General features: G+C 43.4%; 1 protein-coding gene across 1 annotated transcript in view; it reads right to left on the bottom strand.

Moving 5' to 3' along the window:
• The window catches only part of itfg1 (integrin alpha FG-GAP repeat containing 1), a 185,994-nt gene that overhangs the window by 56,919 nt on the left and 107,140 nt on the right, over positions 1 to 21,935 (bottom strand). Inside the window, exons 11-12 of the mRNA XM_079497974.1 lie at positions 4,514 to 4,667; positions 2,807 to 2,915 (exon numbers count right to left, since the gene is read on the bottom strand). Of these exons, the coding sequence (XP_079354100.1) occupies positions 2,807 to 2,915; positions 4,514 to 4,667 (263 nt within the window). The remainder of the gene's footprint in view (positions 1 to 2,806; positions 2,916 to 4,513; positions 4,668 to 21,935) is intronic.

Here is a 21,935-nt window from a genome sequence, read left to right as displayed (position 1 = left end):
TGTGTCACATCGCAGTGGTGTGTTTTGTAATAATAATCAAAATCTACAAAGTTACTAGTAGTAACTAAAGTTTTTTAGATTAGGGATACATCTAGGTGTTCTGTATCACTTCTATTCCAGGGAGGTGAGGGGGAAGTGTCTTCACGCTGCCTGGTCTTGTCTATTCATCGTCTGCTGGTTCTTCAGTAGACGGTGAACGGCAGACATACAGTATGAAGGAAATGCAAAGCTGAAGAAACACCTCTAGAAATATTCACTGGCGACAATGAAATGTGAGGAAGTGTTTGGATGGGGTGGCTGCCAAAGTCTGTGTTGACAGGGTGGTGTGTGTGTGTGTGTGTGTGTGTGTGTGCGTGCGTGCGTGCGTGCGTGCGTCTGTTACGTAGGTATGCTGAGAGAACAGCAGAGCTCAAAACAAAACCAAGATGTTAAGGACAGAGGAGGTGTCCTAGAAACATACATACAGATGCACGCACACACATTTGTATTACTTGCAGAAAAACTGAGTGGACTCATGAGTATTACTATTAATATTAGGGTGTGTGTGTGTGTGTGTGTGTGTGTGTGTGTGTGTGTGTGTGTGTGTGTGTGTGTGTGTGTGTGTGTGTGTGCTCGCGCGCACGCACGCACACACGTGCATTGTTCCGTAGGCAGAGCAGTAATTGCGTCTCCAGTTTTTATATAAATGGAACAAACGCCTGCTTCGGCGTGACGTCTTGAGAAAGTAATTATTCCAACACAGTAACATTGTGTTTACTAATGAAAATGCCCCCATTCCCCCCATCTCAACAAGTTGTTTCTGTGCCTGCTAATGAGCAGCTCAGCCCCGCAGCCTAGCTACTGTATTTACGCAGCTTCTCAAATGTAATGTGCACCAGTCTTGTGAATGATGCGTCTTCAGAAAAATACACAAGTATGCATAGGGTTGGGATCATAGATAAGCTAGATGGCTCACCTGCGCTCTGGCCAATGGAGAGCGACATTGCTACGTGGCGTATAAAGTTATACATTTGTACACTCTCACTCTCAGAGTTAAATGGAGCGAGAAAGATTGTATCAAAAAATGGGGGTCCGTTGTACTGTACGTGGTATGTGTTCAATAACAGCACTGGAGGCATTGCAATTTGAATACAACTGCCTCAGTTTGGGGTATTTACATGCCATAATTATACTCTTCCAAATGCACCACAGTTGCAACCACAGTTTTGCAACTGTGGTTGCTCCAACAAAATTGTGGTTACTCCTCCTTGCCTAGCAACCAAGAAGCATTTATTCTTTGGCAAAGAGAGCGATCTATCATAAACCACTGAAAAGACCGTCTTTGGCAGTGAAATGTTGGATTTGATAGGATGTAGACATTCTTGGCAGTCAATGTTTTTTTAGCACAGTACTCAAGTTACTGTCCACCATGCAGTCCCTGTGACAGAAGTGAAGATAGAGAGAGCTACAGTAGGAGTCGACTTCAAAGGCAACAGAGTGTCTTTCCGTGGGCGCTACATGGTTATGACATGTTAAAGACATTAGTGTGACACGGAACACTACAGAGGTCTTCTATAGATAGCCTGAGGGAGGGTAATTCATGCTTAAGACAGAATAATTGGACCGTTTTTAGGCTAGGAGAAGAAAGATGCTAATTATACCATCAATGGTAGTCCACTTTAACTCAATAGCCAAGGGGGGAACAGCGCGCACACGCCGCACAGTGTGTGTGTGTGTGTGTGTGTGCACGCACGCGTGCGCACTCGCACAAAAGAGCCAGAGATGAGGAGAGGGAGATACAAAAAGCAAATGATTGGGGAAATGAGGTGAGATGTGAGCAGTTATTTTCCCAATATACTAATAAAGTAAATAAACACATATTTCCTCTTTAGTTATTGCTCTTGGGGTATTTATTATTATATTGTATATTGATCGTTAAAAAAAAACAATTGAGAACTATAGCTTCAGAATAAGGGGAAAATCCAAGTCAGTGCAGAAGCAACGGACCAGTTGCTCTTTAAAGCATTCAATAACTATATATTCAACACAGTTAAAAACAACAACAAATCAAAAAAAGGGGCGGTTCCAGGTATCCCCAGCAAAATGTCTTAATATAGCATCACAATAATTTTAACCACTTAATCCATTTATACGTTGGATTCATATGTTGGCTATTCAAAAATAGAAGACAAGATTGAAGGGCATCACTTTGTGCAGCACTGCAAGCTTGCACATCTGCGATTTTTGTCGAAAATGTGGCAAAACCTTTTCAGATGGGGTGGCCAAATACATAATATCAATTGAAGGGTCCTTGATATGAAAATGTTTATGAAGTACTGCTGTACTGTACTGTACTGTACTGTACTGTACTGTACTGTACTGTACTGTACTGTACTGTACTGTCTAACTATTAGGAGCAGGGGACGGTTACTGAGCAGCAGCTGCAGGGAGCTGTTGGGCCCCCGTAAAATCTGAATTTCCCACCCACCCCCTTTCCCCTCACTGCACATGTTTTTTTTCCCCTTTTTACCTCCTCTATGATGATTTCCTGTATTGTTCATATTTGTACGTCTCTAAATGTCATGATGAATTGAAAATGGTGGACCCCGAAACAAGTGTGATGCTTTATATTATGGTGTCGTCCACAGTTAACAGTTTTGTATTGAGTTGTGCTTGAAATGTACTGTAATACGTCGACCATGAATCCATGAAAGACGACGGGGATCGAACCGGATCAAAAGCAGATCAAACTGACGCCGTTGTCATGCTTGTCATCATAGGCTAAAGGAGAGCGAAGGGATAGCCAATAGGAATTGAGGTCTCTTACCGATCACTTTGACGAAGTAGGCGTCGGCTTCAAAGTTGTTCTTCAAGGCGTGAATCCTCTGTTCAGGTTCACCGTCCACCCGACTCAGCACCAGCATGTCCAGTATGCCCTGCACACACACACACACACACACACGAATGCACGCACGCGCACGCACACGCACACCCACACACACAAAGACACTGACACCGTGGCACATGATCCCTGTGAATGTGTGTGGGTGTGTGCGTGCACGTGTGTGCGTGTGCGTGACTCGGATGTATTTTTCTCTCAACATTGTGACGGTCAAGCCGCCAAACTTGAGGCTTCAAATGTCAATTGTTTACACTTTATAATGCAGGCATTTGTCAGATGCTCTTATTCAAAGCGAGGTAATCACATACATCAAATGCAGAGAGACAGTGTAGTGCTTCAGTAACTAGGATCAGAAGAGCCTGGGATCAGTTTAAACAATATACTATCAAAATAATGATTGAAACTGAACCTCGCATCTGTGTAAATAAATATCAAAATCACAACTAACATTGTGGTCAATAAAAACAATTTTAAGTAACAAAAAACACAAGTTAAATGACCACGGTATGCCTGTGTGGTTGCCACATCTGCAGTAGGTCAGTCGCAAGCCTCAATGGAGGAAGAAGGTGGCAGGAGGAGGTATGGGGAGATTGAAGTGCTAAAGTCTGAGGTAGAATCTAAAGAGGTGAGTCTTCAGATTACGGCATAACATTGGGAGTGCAGTTCTGACTGCAATTGGGGGTTTGTCCCACATTTTGGGAGCCAGGAGGGAGAAGAGTCTGGGACGTGTAGACTTTAAACGAAATGTTTGGTAATCCATTCTCTACACTGTAGTAGAGCATGGATTCCCAAACATTTCACCCCCCGAACCCAAAATAATGCTGCCATTGACTCACTACCCCAACCTAACCCTGGAGACTTTTATGCACATAAACGTGCACATGAGGTGCACATTTGTCACACACACAGTTTGACTCCATAATACGATTTACCCGCATTTTAATCAAATATTCTACGCTGCCGGGATTGTTTTATTACCTTTAGATCATACGCTGAAGTATCTGGGCTTTTGATCAGCGAAAATCCGCCGAAGATATCTTGCCTGCCATCTTGCTACGGGTGGTGTGAGGCTGTTGTAGTCAGACAAAACCCCCGTTCACTTGCATTGTACTCAATTTCCCAGAAGCCCTAGCAGCCCAGCGAATGTGTCGATATCCGGTTTCGAACATGAAGCTCTCTCCCCCTGCTCCGCGGCAGAGACAGACTTTCTTTTTTATTAATTAATTAATTATTAAAATAGGGCGATTTAGACACATAAAACAAATAGCGGGGATGTCGTATTAAGCAGGGCATATCGTTTGATCAATCAATTTAAAGCAGGCAAACTGTTAAGCCTAGGGCTATGTAGTGGTTTTGTAACAACTATTATTGTTATTGTTATTGTTATGTTAGATTGTTGGATCTTGTGTCCAGTGCCATGCCTTTACACACATCAGGGTTAATGTCTAGCTGGTTTCCTAGTTACACTATTTTGTAGCATTGATTTTTACTTGCACTCGACCTGCGTAGGGCTGAGGGTTCATACCATTTACGCTCTGCAGAGCATGTGCTAAACGCCTACTGTAAATTGTCAACATTTTTGGCCTTCCAAGAGCAAAAATGACCTTGACATTAAAAACAAAATAGACTCACATCCTCATAAATGTCAAAGAAGGTTGCCACGGTCGCGTGTGGAATGGAGCCCAGATCCGATTGGTCCCAATGGATCCGGAACGTTCTGCCCGCATCATGGCAGCTTACGTTGTTACAAGGCACGTTCTCCAGGAGGAAGGCCTGCTGCTGCCCACTAGATGGAGATAGAGAGACAGAGAGATGCAGGGAGAAACACGACATATGAGATCAGGTGTCATCGCCCTGCCAGGTTGCCGTGGACATTTTTGTCAAAATTATATTTTTGCCAGGTGCTTGAAAAGCATCCTGGCCTACATTCACTACTACGTCTAGTAGCGACCGTAGTAGACACTTTTTCATGATTGGCTGCCTCGTCTCTAGGCTGCCTCTAGGCCATTCAGAGACTTACCTAAAAAAACCATAGTCTGAACGGCATAAAACCCATACTCTGAACACAACGTGAAGGTGTGAGCTGAGGCAGAGGCTGCGGCACACAAACTGATTACACTGTAGATGTTCATAAACGAGAGTTTTCTGCACTTGGCAGTTATGACTGGTCATTCTTGTTCTGCCATGGACATACACATGAGCGGACGATAATGTTACCAGAAACACACAAAGCAAGCCCTGCATGTATGCTAGTGCAGTGGTTCCCAACTTCTCATGCAAACCAGGTCGAGAGAGACCCCCTGGGTTCTTTGAAGTTGAAGGTGGTCCAAATGCAATGCACATAAAAATGTGCATTGTATTTCTGTTTGCCTTTTAGGCTTCGTAAACAAACATTGCACAGGGCAGCTTAAGCCTTTGGCCGGCGGGATTAATTAACTGTTTAGAAGCCATGCCCGAGATAACGGGATTAATCTACCGTTGTCCAGGTCGCCACGCCCGAGATTACGAGATTTGATTAAAGGCGTTAATCGAGCTAGTAGACCTCGTTGGGCCTCTGCAGAGCCGGGGCTCGATTAGAAACAACAAGGCCTCTTCTTCGAGTCACAAGTGAACATGGATCAAGTTGTTTCTAGAGTGGACTTTGCCTTTGATATCTGGGCAAAAACACACGACCGGCAGGCATTTTCAGAATGTAATGTATATATAGATACACTGTATTTAATATGATATACTGTCTTTATACAATAATATACTCTAATATATATATATGTAATTTGTCCAGACCAGACTAGGTGGAATTCATCCTCATTACACATTGCTGCTGCGGCCCATTTTTTATAACATCAACACCATTTCACTGTTTTTTTCCTCTGAGTAAAGACTGGCGATTGCGCGCTCTCTCTTTCTCTCTCTCTGTTCATCTTGTTCAGCCTCTATCTGTCATTTCATCCTCAGGGGACCCTGTCTCTCTCTCGGTCTTGTTGTCTATGGAGACACTTCTTCCCTGTTCCCATCTTCAGAGCCTCTCAGGGTTTTGGCAACCTGAAAAAGAGGCACGCGCTCTAAAAATAGAATCGGTGTGAAAGTGTAGTCTGCTTTCCTTTGCAGCCCCCCCCCCCCCCCCCCCCCACACACACACACACACACACACACACACACACACACACACACACACACACACACACACACACACACACACACACACACACACACACACACACACACACACACACACACACACACACACACACACACACACACACACACACACACGTTTGAATCAGTATATCTGTGAGGACATCAATATTTTAGGACGGCATAGAAAATGCAGACAATAGCCATCAAAATATTGCTCAAAGTAGTTAGACAATAGAGTATGCACATGCATCACTTCTAGACTTAACTGAGTGGCAAGACATTGAGCAGCATGGAGTATTGGAGTTTAGAAGCTCTCGTTGGAAATCACTCAACGGTCCAGCGTAGCCTTTAAATGTATAAATATAACCCTAAACCCAACCAGACTCCTTTCCAAATTATATCCCTAAAATTATTGTTTAAACTCTTGTGAGGACCAGGAAAATTATCCTCACATGTCTATTCCTTAAAATGGGATCAGTAGAGAGAAGAAAACGCGTTCCCTACATACAAGAGATACACAAGATTGAGCGATTATACAAAGAGGCAAAGATATCAATCAGCGGTTTAGACAAATACACCAGTCCGAATTGTTTTTGTCATTTAGCACAAATCAACTAAAATGTTATTTATATATCACATTTAAGGTAAAAAAAAAAAAAAAGAGCAAACACTGGAATATAAACAAACATTAGCACCAGTGAGGGAAAACAGGGCTACCTCTTCTGTCACTGAAGGCCAAGGAGCAGACATTATTATTCGGTGTGATTTACAAAGATACCGGTCAGAGGTTGTGTTGTTTGCTACAACACAACGCTAGGAGTTGCTTAGCAATGCGTAGATAAAGAGCAGCCTCAGCCTTCCTTCAAAAATGAGCGGATGTCCTTCACAAGTGCAAATATGTTAACATGTCTCTGCCATAATGTACATCTTAATACCACACTTTACACGAAGTGGTGATGGAGGCAGGTTATTTGCACACAGATGAGAGATATGCAGACATGCACAACACACACTTATTACAACTTCGCAGGCACAAGCACACGTGTATGCACACGCACACGCACACACACACACACACACACAACACACACACACACACACACACACACACACACACACACACACACACACGACTGCAGTGCAGTATGTGCGGAGGAACAGTGACAGCACTCCTATGTTTTATTCAAATTCTGATGAATGTAGATATACACAACCCATAGTCAAATGCACACTCCCACTGGGTAATAGACATCGATTTTCAAGAAATTACCATCTCACTTATTCTGGTTTCCTGGAGCAGAGCAGAGCAGAGGAGAGGAGAGAGGAGAGGAGGAAGAGAGGAGAGGTCATGGAACCAGAGATGGGATCTTCTCTTAGCTTACTGCATGGTTCCAGCTGTCAGCATGACAGAAGATGTATTTAAAGTGGTGGATTACGGAGCAGCACTTCAATTAAGATCCTACCACGGCTGATGGATGGCGGTGGGACACAAAAAAGAAAGAGAAAACGGTGTCGGATGTGATGACAATTCCTCAACAGACTGTTGATGAAGCGTGCACGCGCGTGTGTGCGTGTGTGTGTGTGTGTTTATACGTGATGTACTTAAGATCAATCTAAATAATCCGGCAGCACTGTACTGTGTTAATCTCTTACTTACTCTGTGCCACAAAGCTTTCAATTACAGATGTACTATTTGGTCCGCGCGACTCAGTGCACGATCACGAGTCAGTATGTCATGAATTATTTAGTTAGGTCAAGCCCAAATCTGTGTTTCGTAAAACAGCGTGAAAGGAGTCCCCCCCCCCCCCACACACACACACACACACACACACACACACACACACACACACACACACACACACACACACACACACACACACACACACACACACGCACACGCACACACACACACAAGTGCTCTATTTACTAGACAATTATCACAATATGTAGAATTATAGGCACGTACAGGTCTAGTAATTCAGTCGTCAGAAGTCAGTCGTGGCGACTGAGAACTTGGATGCACGAGTGTTCCTATGCCATCTTAAACATCTTAAAGTGTGTTTTCTATTTGGTGCAGAGCAGCCCGGGTAGATGTGGAGCTGTGATGGGCTCACTGGTGGATGTTGAGGTCTACCTCCATCATCCAGCGGCAGAAGCAATTTGATGCAGCATTGCTGCTGTGCGCAGTGTGTCTGCGTGTGTGTCTGTGTACATGATATTTCCACTTCAAAAGAAGCCTTCTTCGACACCATGAGCTGGTGAAGATGAACTCAAGGTCAATTTAAATGTGCGTGTCCGCACGCACGCACGCACGCACGCACGCACGCACGCACGCACGCACACACGCACACACACACACACACACACACACACACACACACACACACACACACAGTATTGTGTATCGTGTATTATATTACTATACTTGTGAAGACACACACCATAGTGGTTGTCATGCTTTGTAACAGTGTCAGTGACAGACAGTCTGTATGTAAGAGTGACAGTTCCTTTATGTGTATCAGTGAGTGTGGGCATATCTGTCAGTGCACAGCGTGAGCAGTACACAAGTATGTTATGATGTGTGCATACATTAGAGTGATGATGATTTCATATGGGATTCTTTAACCCATCAAAACCGGGTACTCGGGTAGCAGATCATTTTTTGAAAGTGTGATTTTTTTTGCAAATCTTTGGATATATTTTATATATATATTATTTCAGCAAACATTTTGAACTCTAATTGCTTTGCTTCTACGGGTCCCTCCCGGGAATTAAATATTTTGAGATGGGGGTCTGCGGTCAAATTTTGAGGGTTCTTAACCCATTTAGACCGTAGGACGTGTGGAGCTGTCCTACAGTAGCAAATCCAACCGATGGATTACGAGGACATGTACACACGTCCTAGCACATTTTCATTGATATCAAACGAGAGAAAAATGTGACTAGATTTGACTGAGGGACTGCCATTGGATTTTTCATTTTGAAAGAAATCCCGGTGCTGATTGTGTTAACATGGACAAGTCTGAGAACCACTGATAAAGCAACATACCTTTTTCGGAAAACTGTTAGAAGACATTTTGAAATGGCCTCGGGTCTTAATGGGTTAAATCATGGCTTACTGTAATACTTTACCGCTTAAAACCCTATACTTTGTTGACGGTATCCCCCAGGGGTCTGTACTTGGTTGCTCCCCCCCCCCCCCCCCAGACGTCTTTCCCCAAAACAATTGATCTGCAAGTTAGAAAGTAAAAACCGTTGCTGTCAGGGTACACAAACATGAGAACAAAATGACTAGTAGTGTTTGCTGCTATAACTTCTTTAAAGTTATAGCAGCAATGATCTGCCATTGTTGTAAAAAAGAAAAACGTAAAGGTGTCCAGGGGAGTGAATGAAGATGTCACAACTCTCTATTTAAATGGCTTTGATTAATTCTACCTGGACCTTTTTCAATTAAGCTCAGATTTCATTAGAGATGTTGATGGAATACCCTCCCAAGACATGTCAGGCTTCTGTCGCTGTGTCGCACGCACGCACGCACACACGCACACACGCACGCACGCGCACAGTGTGTAATGTGTACATGCAGTGTGTGTTAAATTCATCCTCACCACTCTGATCCCCATAATGCATTGCTCCCTCCTTCCCAGACGACACAATAGTGATTCTAATAATGAACAAAATGTGCGGTTGCCAGAAAATCTTAATGTAGCAGAAGACAACATTAACGTTCCATCACTTCTATTGACCTCGACTTCCACCCATCTCTTCTCATCTCTGTCTTATTAAATACATATTAAGGTTGGCTCCATGCATTATAATGAGCTCGAGTCGTAAGGCCTTTATAACAGTACAAATTATGCATGACAATTTATGACAAGGTTTGATAAATATTACGAGTGCTGGTCATAAAGCGATATAAGTTCAGGGGAACAGCACATTATAACTACCATCAGTTATAAAGTGACGTTGTTAGGCCTATAAGTTGTTTTGCACAATTATATATTTATAATGTGTGTTATGAAGGCTTTAAAGTCCATTACAACATGATTATAAATGCAATTATAACACATTACAGACCTGACCTTAATATACAAACCTTAATATACTGTCTTAACAAAGAACCTTACAAGTTCATCCCCTGCCCCCCATCAGTCTGCCCCCATCTCTCCTCTCCTTCACCCAGGCCACAGCTCGGCTGCACACATGTGCACAGAGCCCCATGCCTGCACGCCCACAAGCATATGCCCCCCCCCCCCCACACACACACACACAGCCTCCGTAGGCAAACTCAGCAGGTGATGACATCTGAGAGAGACGTGGAACGAACAAATCGGGGCGAAATTGACAGCAGCAGGGAGAAGCAGGTAGCCACAGACAAGAGGATGAAAGGTGAGTGAACAGAGGAGTAGATGAAGTGACAGAGAGACTCCCACAGGCTGTGTTTCACAGTACAGTTAGTTTTCTTTGTGATACCGATACATATAGGAACTTATACTACAATAGTTCCGTTTATGCAAGCTCATTGAAGAAAAATAAAATCTCACAGCTGAAAAGGTTTGTATACACGGCCTAATGTGTGATTTGTGAAACAATGTACAAGGAGCCCTGACACACACAACACAAAATGTCAAATGTTTTATTAATTGTTCCTGCCGTTCTACATACTGTAGTGCCAACCAGGTGAAGAAATCACAGAATGGGGCTTTAACCCTTACTTTTATATGAAATGCTCTAATCTTAAAATAACCAAAAATAGCCAATTCCACAAGCCCTCAATGCGTCGTAGAGGAAGACTAGGCTATGTCTTCTATGGAATCCAAATGCACTGAAATCAGTCGTGGCGACTGAGAACTTGAATCCATGTAAGCTGGAACGCAATTGACTGAATGATCATTCAAATAAACATGTTCTAAAAATGCATGCGGCCAGGCCAACCCATCTGACCAGCAAACAGCAACAAGAAAACGATCTGCATGAAGAGGCAGGAAATATAATGTGGATCATGTCGCAGTGGTTCAAGCTGCAACCTGCCACGATGCCTTTGTGTCCCTGTCTGTGTGTGTGAGTGGCCTGGCCTGCCTGCTGGGATCTTAATAGAAAACACTTCAACCTCAGCTCTCCTACTTCATGTGCTGATTTGATACCTCTAGACATGCACACATTGCACTGATACATTAGATCAATACTTCTCAAACTTTTTCAATTTCATGGAACACCACAACTCTTAGAGTGTACACAAGGTACCAAATGGACCCGTTTAAGGGTCCATTTGGATGCATTTGCACACTCTCAGAGTTACACCCACGTTGAGAACCACTTCTTTAGATCAATGCTTCTGGAACTTTTTTATTTTTATTTTTCACATTCTGCGGATTCCCTATCCTGGTTCCAGCCCATAGACACCACCCACTCCACTGGTGAACTGCTTTTTGCTTCAGAGTCTGATAATCAGGCTACGGATTCCCATTTGAAAAGATTGCGTGATAGGTATCCCTATATAAGATTTATGTTATGTTTCAAAAATATTGAAGGTTGTTGTTGTGAGCTTGTAGATGTGCTATTTTCTAAATTTGATGCTATATTAAATGATGTCAGTCAGTCAAGTCAGTCTGCATGTCCACATTGGTACCAAACAGAAGAACTCAAAAGCAACTGGCGGGATTGTCATGGAAACTGGGATCCCTACAGGATGACTCCCCCACCGAATTAGGCTAACCACAATTTCCATTTGCACACATTTTAATGCTCAACATTGTCTCCAAAATAACTGGTCTGGGCTTCTGTGTAATTTGCTGTGCATGTAAGGGTCCAGAGAGGATGACCAATTGACCACTACTGATTTTGGTGACCAAAATGGCCTCTCCTCCAGTGGCAGCCGCAGGCCAACATTTCCATTAGCACACAGCATCTCAAAAATGTACTGGACATAATGACCATGAAATTAGATGAACCCTCAATATTTGAGTGACCCCATGATATGACCACCCTCAGGTACCGCACACAGGCCAAAAATGTTTTAACTTTGACACAGAAATATCTCATAATGTAATAATTATATTGCATGATGAGCCCTAGCAATTTTGGTCTTTCCTCTAGCGACACCCTTCAGCCACAATTGCTGTTAGCCGGGCTTTCAGACTATAATAATGCATTATTAAAATATGACTGAAAAGATTATTGTCATTACCTGATTAAAATGCTTATTTTATTATGCTTGTTTTATTTCATGCCAAACAGCCTCTGACTGACTGCTTTTGTGGTAATAATTATTTATGTCAATTTGAAGGGTTCATTATTCATGTTCACAACATTATACTGACGCAACAGCACACAACACTTTTACCCTCTCTTTTGTTCAAACAACGTTATTTTTGTTTGTTAACATTCAAGCTCTATATTGTGATAGCAATACTTGTTATGGAGTGTATGGTAGGGTTGGGTAAGGATTATATTGATTCAGATTCTGTATATCCATTCTGGTTCTATACTAATGTTATTTGCACAGTAGTCTTGCGTGGCCAGACTGTTGCCTCCCACAATGTGAATGTTGACTTGAATGTGGTGTTCACTGGTCATTACAAAACATAATAGTTCGTATAATGGCCTTGCGTATTCATTTTGACAAAGGTAAATACAGATTTATTTTTGGATCATTGTATACGAGTTGAATAAAGTTAAAATATTGAGTAAATGTAACAGATCTGTTTTGTTAAATCATACTCTCATATTTAGTTAGATCAACGTAGCATTTCAATGATATGTACTCATATTTTATGTATATTAAGTTAACTTACTAAATGTTTTCATGTCAAGGTGCTTAATGACAAAGACAAAGTAGCGACACTTGGTTAAAATTGGTTAAATAACCCATTGCCATGCTGCCCATGCATTCATCCAAATTAATATTATGATTTGAATACAAAGAAAAGGAAGCGCTGCGTAGTCCGTGTGGTATCTCAGAAAACAGGTGCTCTTAGGAGAGGGTTCGATAGAGACCAGTTTCAGCTATTAAGTCTTCATCAGGGTCCAATTAGCCTGGCCTAGCCAGCGTGCTTTCTGGTCTAGAGGGGCGGGCGCGCATGGAGCAAGCGCTGGAGAAATAGCGCAGCGAACAAAAATAAAAGCCTGGGTCCAATAGTCTTCCAACAGTACTATTGGACCATGATGAAGGCTTAACAGCCGAAATGCATTGGTCGTTTTTTAACCTGTCTTTTTAGTTTTTACCTAAGGTGATGTCATTATGGCTGATTTCCCGTCAGTCAGTCAGTCTCGTCCCATATATGGACATGCCCCATGACATCACGTGATGTCATCAATATTGAGCCCATATATGGAGATCCAAGATGTCATCAATATTGGCCAGCAACTTTACATCTCACCTCAAACCCTTAGATCTCCATATATGGAGCTGACCTGTTCTGACATTCCATATGGTGATCCTTCCCCATCCATCCTTCCTCTTCAATGTCTCTCTTTTGACTGATACCTGCCCATTTAAACTCTAGACGGGCCTGCCCCAAAGTTATTAGTGCAGCTGTGCCCGACAGCCGGCGAAACCTAGAGTTCTCAACAGGCCCGAACATTAAGGCCCTCATCAAACCCTGTACACTCAAGACACTGCCCCCGCAGCAACCCTTAGATCTCCATATATGGATCTGACCTGTTCTGACATTCCATATGTTGATCTGACCTCATCAAACACTGTACACTCAATACACATACTCCATATCTGGCCAGTACAGAATTCATTCCATATGTTGATCCGACCCCCCATGCCAAAGCGCCAGCACTCGCCCAGCAGTCTGCTGTCACCCAGGCGGATGCACGCAACCTCGACCCCTCCGGCATCTTACTGGCCGTCATTTTAGCCGTGTTCGTTGTGGGGCTTCAAAGGATACAGAAGTCGGTCCAAATAGGATAACTTTGATGTCAGGATGCAACGTATATTGAGCTTGTAGATCTGCTTGTATTGCTACTTTTATGTGACACGTGATTCATTTATGGAGAAAAACTAAATATAAAAAAAAAACAGTTTCTTCCCAACAGCAATGATATCTGAAGAACTCCTGTCTGGATTGCCAATGTGATATTCTGTGTAGCTTCATGCTCCTGGGAGGTACACTATTGATTAAGCTGACCCCTTGTCTCCTCGAGCGCCAACCACTTTTTCCAATTGCACACAGTATACCGTATCTCAAATTCTAAAAGGGCTTTGGGACACTTTAGACTTTTTTAGTGGTGTTTTTTGGTTTGTTTTATAACTTTTGTCAGGGAGAGCTGTAAATAGGCTAGAATCTGCCTTTTTTCATGCTTCTAAGGATTAGTACATTGTAGTCAATGCCATATCAAGTGGGCATAAGAAAAAACAAAACAATAATATGGTTGTGAAAGTTAACTTATTCCCTGTGTTATAGCCTAACATGACATGTCACAGTCACTGCCGGTGTTTTTTAATTACCTTTGGAGCATACGCCAAAGTATTTGCGCCTTTGATCCATGAAAATCCCCCTGAAAATAGTCCCATGACTTGTTGCCGGTCCGGAAAATAATCCACCGTTGCGATATGGAAGAACAACAAACAGTAATGGCGGAGGGATGTCATGTTGAAACCCCGTTCACTTGCATTGAACTAATTTTCCCAGAAGCCCTTGCAAGCCAGTGGATAGGTCGATTTCCGGTTACATCATCATAACGCGTCGTCCCCTGTCACGATGTCCGTGACAAACCCGGATTTTCATAACATTCATTAAAAAACGACGAATTAAACACATAAAACAAATAGCGGGTTTAGCGTATTACGTAGGGAAAGACAATGGAATAAAATGCGTATATGTAGTCAATGGTGGCAAGCTAGCACCGGCCGACTCATTGGAGGCAATGTAGGGTTCAGTGTTTTGCCCAAGGACATTTCGACATGTGGACAGGTCGGAGGACATGGGATTCGAACCACTGACCCAGGGATCATTGGATGACCTGCTCTACCTTCTGAGCCACAGACGCCCATGTATTGCACTTAACAGCACCACATTGCTCATAACAGCACTGCATATAACAACACATTAATCAAGTCATTAATAACCTAGAAGGTGTCGCTGATTCTCTTACTCTGCAAATTCCTTATTCATTTATATCCTGTTGGAGACAGTCAATGGTGACTTGACACGACTTTACACTTGGTTGTTAGTACCTTAGTACATCTTTTCATAAAGAGTTTATGTTTTCAATCACTAGTTTCGCGAGACATGGCCAAAGCATTTTCGGGGGTCCCCAGCCAAAAACGTTGAGAACCCCTAAATTAGAGAATGTGTAGATTTTGTATTTTATTTTTCTATAACGTATATTATCTCTCCTATGGTACCAACATCAATACAGCATGGAATTATGGACAATATCGTATGCAACGACAACAAAAGTTTTGGGTCCGAGAGGCTTAATCTCATCAAATAGTGGTCCGTGGCTCAAATGTGGAATAAATAATGGACCTTGGACCTAGATGTGGGTTGAAAACCACTGTGATCAAGTGTATGGCTGTACTTCTAAGTCATGACTGCTGTTTACCTCCATGTCCGTGAGCACAGATGTGTCACTGGACGGATGAGGTCCAAACAATGACCTGATAGTATCTACCTGCTGACATCCTCCACACACAGATCAGCATGCGCACGACACACACACACACACACACACACACACACACACACACACACACACACACACACACACACACACACACACACACACACACACACACACACACACACACACACACACACACACACACACACACACACACACACACGACGGGGGTGTTAATGGCATTGCCTAGCAACAGCCTGCTAAGCTGTTGGTGGGTGCTCAGTTGGGGAGAATACTGATAGGCACGCACGCACGCGCACACACACACACACGCACACACACACAAACACACTACAGCATACAGACAGGAAATGGGGAGAGGGAGTCCGGGAGCGACATGCAGCAAAGGTCCTCGAGATCACGACTCAAACCCGCAACACGCTGTCAGGCTGCAATGGAGCCTAGGTGCCCGGACCGTAAGGCAGTCAAGGCCAACAGATTCCTTAACGATCCTTTTAACGATTTCTTTATATTCCTATACGGTATATGCATAATGTACATTACCGGTTCTCAAAGCAGGGTGCAGGGGGACCCTCTGGGTTACTTGAGGGGGCTCCAAATGGACACTTACAGGTCTACAAATCTGAGTCCGTAACTCTGAGAGTGTGGAATGGAACCAAATAGACCCCAGTACACTCACAGAGTTATTGTGGTCCTTGAAATAAAATGTAAAAACACGTTGAGATCCACAAATAGCACAGGTATCCTACTCGTAGGGCAACCAAAATTAATGGTCAGCTACGTAACGTCCCTGATTGCAGCAGACGTTAAGTCCACATACCAGCTCTACGATTGATGGATAATTTTAATGCATTGGTCTTTGAGAATGGAGTTGCATGTGCCGATATTGTCCACTACATCTTATTTTTCATGTCACGTTGACTTGAGCTTGTCTCTCTGCCCAGTTAGATATCTCCTGTATTTTTATTCATCCACCTTCAGTGGCGCCCTACATTCTCTGTCCTCTCTGGGAAACATGTTGTTTGGCCTTGTGTCGTATCTACGCCCAAGTTATTCTGTCTCCCTCATAGAAATGGGTTTCTTTCTCACTGACTCCAGTTAATGTTAATTACTTAGGACATCTCCCACATTCATGTTTCCTGGATTTGCAGCCAGGAAGTGACATCTTTTCTAATATTGCCACGTCTCCCGGTCTCACTATTTGTGAACCTCCCATCCTGCAGATGTCGCTATTATTCACTTTTGTTAACCTCTGACCCCAGAATAATATACTTTGTGATGTCAAAAGATTGTTTTGAATACTGTACTATTTAATGCTGCCACTGATGTCGTGTCAGGAGGAGAAACTTTGAACCCTGTGATGGATGTACCATGCCTCCTCCCCATAGAATGGAATATATCATTTTAAAACCTATGTCGCGGTTGTGGACTCCTTGCGTGCAGTGTCAATTCTTGGTTAAGGTGATTGTACTCCGGTACTTTTCCTATTCTCTCATTTTAAGGTATTAATTATTTTTCCTCTAAAAGTATTTCTATCCGGTTTATTAGTATAGTATACATTTTTCTATAAGGTTAACATCATACCATTAAAGATAAAGTTTAATATTTACTTGGATAAAGGTTTTTTACATGCCGGTACGATAAGGTACCTTTTGACTTGAGTACATTTACTCTATTACATTTTACAACTACTCTTCTCCATCTAAATTAATGGTTTGAACTCACATTCTTCTACCCCAAAGGTTATCTCAATGGTATATGGCTCTACATGCCGAAATGGTCTGAGTACAATACTCTAATTACTTCCGGGGGTTATTCTATACATTTATGGCTTTCTGCCTATGGTTATACAGTCCTTATCCTTTTGAAGGTTAATATTAATATTCATAATTACATAATTTACTTATCAGTGATCAAAACGGTTCTGCAGATGGTTCCAATTGTGATGGAACCAATTCCGGTTCCTCAACGTTGGATCCTGTTCCTCCGTACCCTAATCCGATAGGCTGCTGCTGCACTGCTGCACTACTGCTGATGCACTGTTGCTGCACTGCTGCACTACTGCTGCTGCACTGTTGCTGCACTACTGCTGATGCACTGCTGCACTACTGCTGATGCACTGTTGCTGCACTGTTGCTGCACTACTGCACTACTGCTGATGCACTGCTGCTGCACTGTTGCTGCACTACTGCACTACTGCTGATGCACTGTTGCTGCACTACTGCACTACTGCTGATGCACTGCTGCTGCACTGTTGCTGCACTACTGCACTACTGCTGATGCACTGCTGCTGCACTGTTGCTGCACTACTGCACTACTGCTGATGCACTGCTGCTGCACTGTTGCTGCACTGCTGCTGCTGCTGCACTGCTGCTGCTGCACTGCTGCACTACTGCTCATGCACTGCTGCTGCACTGCTGCTGCACTGCTGCACTACTGCTGATGCACTGTTGCTGCTGCACTACTGATGCACTGCTGCACTACTGTTGATGCACTGTTGCTGCACTGCTGCTGCACTGCTGCAATACTGCTGCACTGCTGCACTACTGCTGCTGCACTACTGCTGCTGCTGCACTGCTGCTGCACTGCTGCTGCGGCACTGCTGCTGCTGCACTACTGATGCACTGCTGCACTACTGATGCTGCACTGTTGCTGCACTGCTGCTGCACTGCTGCTGCTGCACTGCTGCTGCTGCACTACTGATGCACTGCTGCACTACTGTTGCTGCACTGTTGCTGCACTGCTGCTGCACTGCTGCTGCTGCACTACTGCTGCACTGCTGCTGCTGCACTACTGCTGCTGCTGCACTGCTGCTGCTGCACTACTGCTGATGCACTGCTGCACTGCTGCTGCTGCACTGCTGCACTGCTGCTGCACTGCTGCACTAATGCGACTGTTTGTGTGTGTGTGTGTGTGTGTGTGTGTGTGTCCATTTATATTTCTACCTACAAAAGTCAGAGGTGTCTATAAAGAAGAAGAAAAAACATTATTCAGTGAATTTCATCCAACTTCAGGGTGCCGACATAATATGCCAATATTTTCATATTTATGCACAGCTTTCAATTCAGATATTTAGGTGATGCGTGTGCGTCACATTACACACTGTGCGTGTGTGTGTGTGTGTGTGCGCGCGTGCGTGCATGCGCGCACATGTGTGTGTGTGCGTGTGTGTTGCTGCACTGTTGCTGCACTACTGCACTACTGCTGATGCACTGCTGCTGCACTGTTGCTGCTGCACTGCTGCTGCTGCTGCACTGCTGCTGCACTGCTGCTGCTGCACTACTGCTCATGCACTGCTCGTGCACTGCTGCTGCACTGCTGCTGCACTGCTGCACTACTGCTGATGCACTGTTGCTGCACTGTTGCTGCACTGCTGCTGCTGCACTGCTGCTGCACTACTGATGCACTGCTGCACTACTGTTGATGCACTGTTGCTGCACTGCTGCTGCACTGCTGCTGCTGCACTACTGCTGCACTGCTGCACTACTGCTGCTGCACTACTGCTGCTGCACTGCTGCTGCACTACTGCTGCTGCACTACTGCTGCTGCTGCACTGCTGATGCACTGCTGCACTACTGCTGCTGCACTGCTGCACTGCTGCACTAATGCGACTGTTTGTGTGTGTGTGTGTGTGTGTGTGTGTGTGTGTGTGTGTGTGTGTGTGTGTGTGTGTGTGTGTGTGTGTGTGTGTGTGTGTGTCCATTTATATTTCTACCTACAAAAGTCAAAGGTGTCTATAAAGAAGAAGAAAAAACATTATTCAGTGAATTTCATCCAACTTCAGGGTGCCGACATAATATGTCAATATTTTCATATTTATGCACAGCTTTCAATTCAGATATTTAGGTGATGCTTGTGCGTCACATTACACACTGTGCGTGTGTGTGTGTGTGTGTGTGTGTGTGTGTGTGTGTGTGTGTGTGTGTGTGTGTGTGTGCGCGTGTGCGTGCATGCGCGCACATGTGTGTGTGTGCGTGTGTGTCTGTGTGTGTGTAAAAGAGAGGGCTATTTCTGGAATCTGAAATGAGGTCACACATGCAGGCAGACACACCAACACCACACACACCCCACCAGTAGTAACTGGACTTTGACATTTAGGGGTTGAACCAATTCAACATCAAAAACACACTTCTGTGTTTCTGTGTTTCTGTGTGTGTGTGTGTGTGTGTGTGTGTGTGTGTGTGTGTGTGTGTGTGTGTGTGTGTGTGTGTGTGTGTGTGTGTGTGTGTGTGTGTGTGTGTGTGCGCGCGTGCGTGCGTGCATGTGCGTGCATACAGATGCATCGTTCTCTGTTTCTCTCTCTCTCTCTCTGTCCCACTCTGTGTCTGTCTCTCTCTCTCTCTCTCTCTCTCTGTGTCCATGATGCAGATCAAAGCGATGAATGGCATCCTGAGGGAACAGTTCACAGACAATTGCCACATTCTCTCTCCCACGTTTACTTTGGAAATTAATTAAATCGTCCCTCGTTAAAGCTTTTAGAGCTCTCCCAGGCACACAGTGTCTCTGTTTATGTGTGTTTATATGAATGTGTCTGAACCCCATGTGGTCTCGTAAGTATAAGCGTGAATACACATGCGCCTGTGTTCGATGTTTGTCCTCTGAATGGCCGTGCACAACCAGCTGGCCCATAGACTGTAAAATAAAACTATAATGGACGAAGGGAGATGTGACATCATCACCCATTGGCTTCTACCAGTGGTGGAAAAAGTAGTTTCACTTAAGAAAAGTATCAATACTGCAATGTAGAAATACTCCTTTAAAGTAAGTAAGTAAATGGCCAGAATTACATTTTTACTTGAGCAAAAGAACACGTAGTATTGGTATCAAATGTACTTGAAGTACCAAAACTAAAAGTATAGTTTATAGCAGATATAATAGCAGATCTATACAAGCTCACAATCCGTTCCATCGTGACACATTGCTGTGAGCCTTCCTTCCTTCCTATATCTGCTGGCCAAGGTCATGACTGTGCAGATGCTGAACAAGCACTGTATGGTGTGAGTGGGTCGAACTGACTCCGGATCAGTTTTCTGTGCTCATTAAGGCTCTAACCTTTAGTGAGGTGAGCAGGGGGAACACAATTCAATTCACACTGAACAGAGAAGTTCTGAGGCCGACACACACACACAGTCACACACACTAGCATGCATACCAACGCAACACACGCACACGCACACGCACACGCACACGCACACACACACACACACACTCTGGAGGCCTTCAAAGAGCAGCAGCTTCAAACCCAGCAACACGTCAGCAAACCTTTTGTTCCGTTCCTGACATTATTTCTTTTTTTATTAAGCAATATTATTACACCAGTTCTTGTTCTTGGCGCCATATCTTTTTTTCTTTACAACGGTGACACAGTTAAGAACACCTACTGTATGGCTGGATACTGTGTTGTCGAAATGTGTTCTATATTGTTTTTCAGCAAGGCATGCTGTTTTCAAATGGCAACAACTCGGGAACGCAAGGTCCAAATGGAATATTGGCAGTGTATGAGTTAATACTTTTCATTAGTTACATATTCTTATAGATGCAACTCTCTCAGACAAGATTTCCAATACGAAAATAGCTGAACTACAAGCTCACAATGATGCAAGCTTTTAGATGTGCTATTTTTGCTAATGTAGTGTGACACTGTCATATTATGATGAAGTATAAAATAGGGCATTTATTTATGATCTTAAAAAAGATCTAATATGAATTGAGATTCAAGGTTTCTGCCTGACAGCGACAATATGAATATGACTTTCATGTTCCCTCTGAGGACAGTATCTCCAAGATGCATTGAGGGAGTTTTCACTTATCGATGCTGTCAGGTGGAAACCTTGTATGTCCAAAATCATTCATTTTTTAATTATTATCGAATTACTATCGAAAATAGCCAATCTAATAGCTTACAATTCATCGCAATGTGTAATTTTCACTAATTCTGTGTGACATTTGTATGATATGATGAAGTAGGGCATTCATTTACAAAACACATTTTGAGATAAACGGTTTTGTGCCTGACAGTTTTGTTATGCTAACGGAAAAAAAAGGATTCTGAGAAGAAAGCTCTCGGTTAGTGTTAAAACCCATCCTCTCTTACTTTGCATTTCATTTAGTTTATTAAGATTTCTCTTTCCATTCAATGGCCTTAAATCTTAAATGATTAACAGCTAATGGAAGAGACAATGTGAAAAGAACTTCAGAAAGCCACATTGTATATTCCTCCCAGGAAGCCGCTGACATCTTCTAAGAAACTCAGCAGGGGATATCATAAGATATGAGCTGAATGAGATTAGAACTTTCTGGGGAAAATAGGGACAACTAG

The sequence above is a fragment of the Electrona antarctica genome (genome assembly GCF_951216825.1).
Source record: "Electrona antarctica genome assembly, chromosome: 3".
NCBI classification, from domain to species: domain Eukaryota; kingdom Metazoa; phylum Chordata; class Actinopteri; order Myctophiformes; family Myctophidae; genus Electrona; species Electrona antarctica.
This window is presented reverse-complemented; position numbering and strand designations above follow the sequence as displayed.